Below are 2,719 nucleotides of genomic sequence, written 5' to 3' on the forward strand. Positions count from 1 at the left end.
CTTCCTACACCCATGGGCTTTCATTCCTCAACAATGCAGCTCATTGTGTTTAAGACACCACCGCACTGAAACACACTGTGCACGCTGAAGAGATGAAAAAGCTATTAGATATTTCTTAGAGGTAAATGAAAACCTTTGGAACTGCATGAGACAGTACAAACAATTCTGTCTGACTTTGTATGGAGGACTAACTTGTTTTTAGGAAATCTATTGCCTCAGCTGGTTATTACAAGAGTCACCATCTGCAGTTGTAAACTGCAGTGTATGTCAGCTTTTGCTATTTATTATTTAAATCATTTCACTTGTTTTGTTTTTGTTTTTTACAGCATGTTTCTTTCTGTGTAGCAATCTTGTCACAGAAAATTGGTGTCTTGGCTGAAGATGGGAATAACAGTTTTCACATCAAAGCGTCTTTTTGTGTTGTTTGTCACAGAAGCATCTGTTGAGGATGTAATTATTAGGGTTTATTTTGTGTGTGCAGAAATAGGTGTGTTGGTGTGAGTGTTAGTTTTGGTGTGACAGTTGTTTCACACCACACTATAGATACATACATATGTGTATTGTGAGAGTCAAGTTGAAATTTAGCAAGTGGAAAATGTATATTGAAAACAATTTATAACTTCCTATCATATTTGGACCCTGCTGTTTATAAAGTAATTTTATAGTGTACTTTATAGTTTACAACTAATCAGTTAAAGCAACTGCAAATTGCTTATTTTCACAATCTCTTGTTGTTTCACACATCATGAACATACACTGACTTGTATTTTCTTACATACAGTTTCATTAATAAGTGGCATTCATCCGTATCAGTGCAGGTCTCGTTTGTCCTTGGTCACCGTATATCTCTGCCGTGACGATATGATCTGTTTCCACGTGTGTGCATGTTGTGTATCTGTGTGTTGTGTGTGTAGGAGCTAGGTGATGCAGGCCTGAAACTACTCCAAGATCCCTTGGCAGGACATTGTCTGGCCTGGGACACTGAGTTGAGCTTCTGCCATGTCCCACTCTTTTATTATTCAGGCACAGAAGGCTTCATAACTAAAGCATTGCATGTTTATCATTCACGTTAAATCCTTTATTTAAAGAACCCAGAGTAAACCTAGCAGTAGCTGGAAAGCTGCGTTAGTGGTTACATAGCTTTTGAGTTACTGATAGTCACGTTGTTTTATAGTTGGAGTGTCCTTGAACCGTATAAAAACAACCTCTACACACAGAGAAGGATATATATATATTTAATGGGAACACATTCATGTTTTTATTGAATAAAAGACTCAATACAGCTGGTGTTTTTGTTTCTCCCTGTATGTACATCCAAAACAGTGCAGCAGATCTTCTTCAGTGCGCCTGCATGCTCCAGTCCATCTCTATAGCAACCCATCTTAGTTACACAGTCCCCTTTGCTCACCTGTAAGATGCCCAGCTCAGGCTTAATCAACCACTCAGATGTGATAAGGCATATTAGTTCATCAGCAGTTTAGCCATGTGCCTACAGTGTAAAAATGTCTCAATACTGTCTGGAACAGATATATTACTAAGATTAAGTGTATAAGGACAAAATGTTTGCACATGTTTATTCTGCAATAAATACTGAGCATATACTGTATATGTATATATAGAACACAATGTCAAATGTACAGGGATGTAATTAATGTGTGGAACTTACAGTGTGCACATACTGTATCTGGAGAAAGAGTAACTACATCCAAAGAGGTTTTTGTGCATCGTGTGTGTGGGTGCAAGTGAGTACGAAGCTGCTGAACTTAAAGGGGTTGTGCATGGATCACATACCATGTATTCTTCTTATTCATATACAAACCATACTTTTACTAGAGAATATTTACAACTTTCACTTTCTGCACATCTGTATCCAAGAATTTAAAGCTTCCAGTATCAAAACACAGTCACATTTTATGTCGTATGTCATGTTTCAATATATAATATTTCATATAATATTCAGTTTGTATATAGAGTATAAAACACAGCTGAAGATGGTGAAAGAGGATAGGTAGCATTTATGACGTCAGGATCTGATTGGCTGAGAGTGAGTGACCTCACACCCTGGTTACATGGAGTCAAAGTCGTGGTCGTTGGGTTCGATGACTTCCGGGGTCATGACCCTGCCCATGAAGAGAATGGACCCTGGATGAAGAAGAATAGAAAGTCAAGTTGAAATCATAGACTGTCTATAAAAGATGCATGTATTTATTGTGACATCACCTATTGGTTTATGGACTACTGTTCTGAAACCTTGAGTTAAAAATGTAGCAAGGCGGATCTGGAAGAGAACTCAAAAACACTACACAGCAATGCAGTTGAGACCTGTCAATCACAAGGTTGACCCACCCTAAAGCACACCCTGCTTTGTTCCCTATTTTACTCTGAATGGGTGCATAGTTTACAAAATGATCATGCTGCTGTGTTGAAGAAGACTTGAAACTGGTGATTAAGACCATGAAGTGATTAGGAAAATGTTGACTGAATTAACAAATCAAGTGACAGGAAGGGTTATTTTCTCATAGACTTCTATGCAATCGTACTATATTTACAATGAGCGTTTCGCCCCGCGCTGGTTTAATGCAAGGAGCTGGAGGCTATGTCAATCTTTTATATGCAGTTGAAACACGCATACACAAACGTATAATTAACTAAGTGTATATCATAGGTATCATTAATACAAAGCTGACAAACACAAATAATCAAACACACCATTATTCTC

At 37.8% G+C, this 2,719-nt stretch overlaps 1 protein-coding gene across 1 annotated transcript in view; it reads right to left on the bottom strand.

Annotated features, from left to right (window-relative positions):
• Positions 1-1,234: 1,234 nt before the first annotated feature.
• Positions 1,235-2,719, bottom strand: part of serpini1 (serpin peptidase inhibitor, clade I (neuroserpin), member 1) — an 11,423-nt gene continuing 9,938 nt past the window's right edge. The window contains exon 8 of the mRNA XM_008285523.1: positions 1,235-2,142. Within this exon, the coding sequence (XP_008283745.1) occupies positions 2,066-2,142 (77 nt within the window). The 3' untranslated portion in view covers positions 1,235-2,065. The remainder of the gene's footprint in view (positions 2,143-2,719) is intronic.

Source organism: Stegastes partitus, unplaced genomic scaffold (assembly GCF_000690725.1).
Source record: "Stegastes partitus isolate 25-593 unplaced genomic scaffold, Stegastes_partitus-1.0.2 Scaffold406, whole genome shotgun sequence".
Lineage (NCBI taxonomy): Eukaryota > Metazoa > Chordata > Actinopteri > Pomacentridae > Stegastes > Stegastes partitus.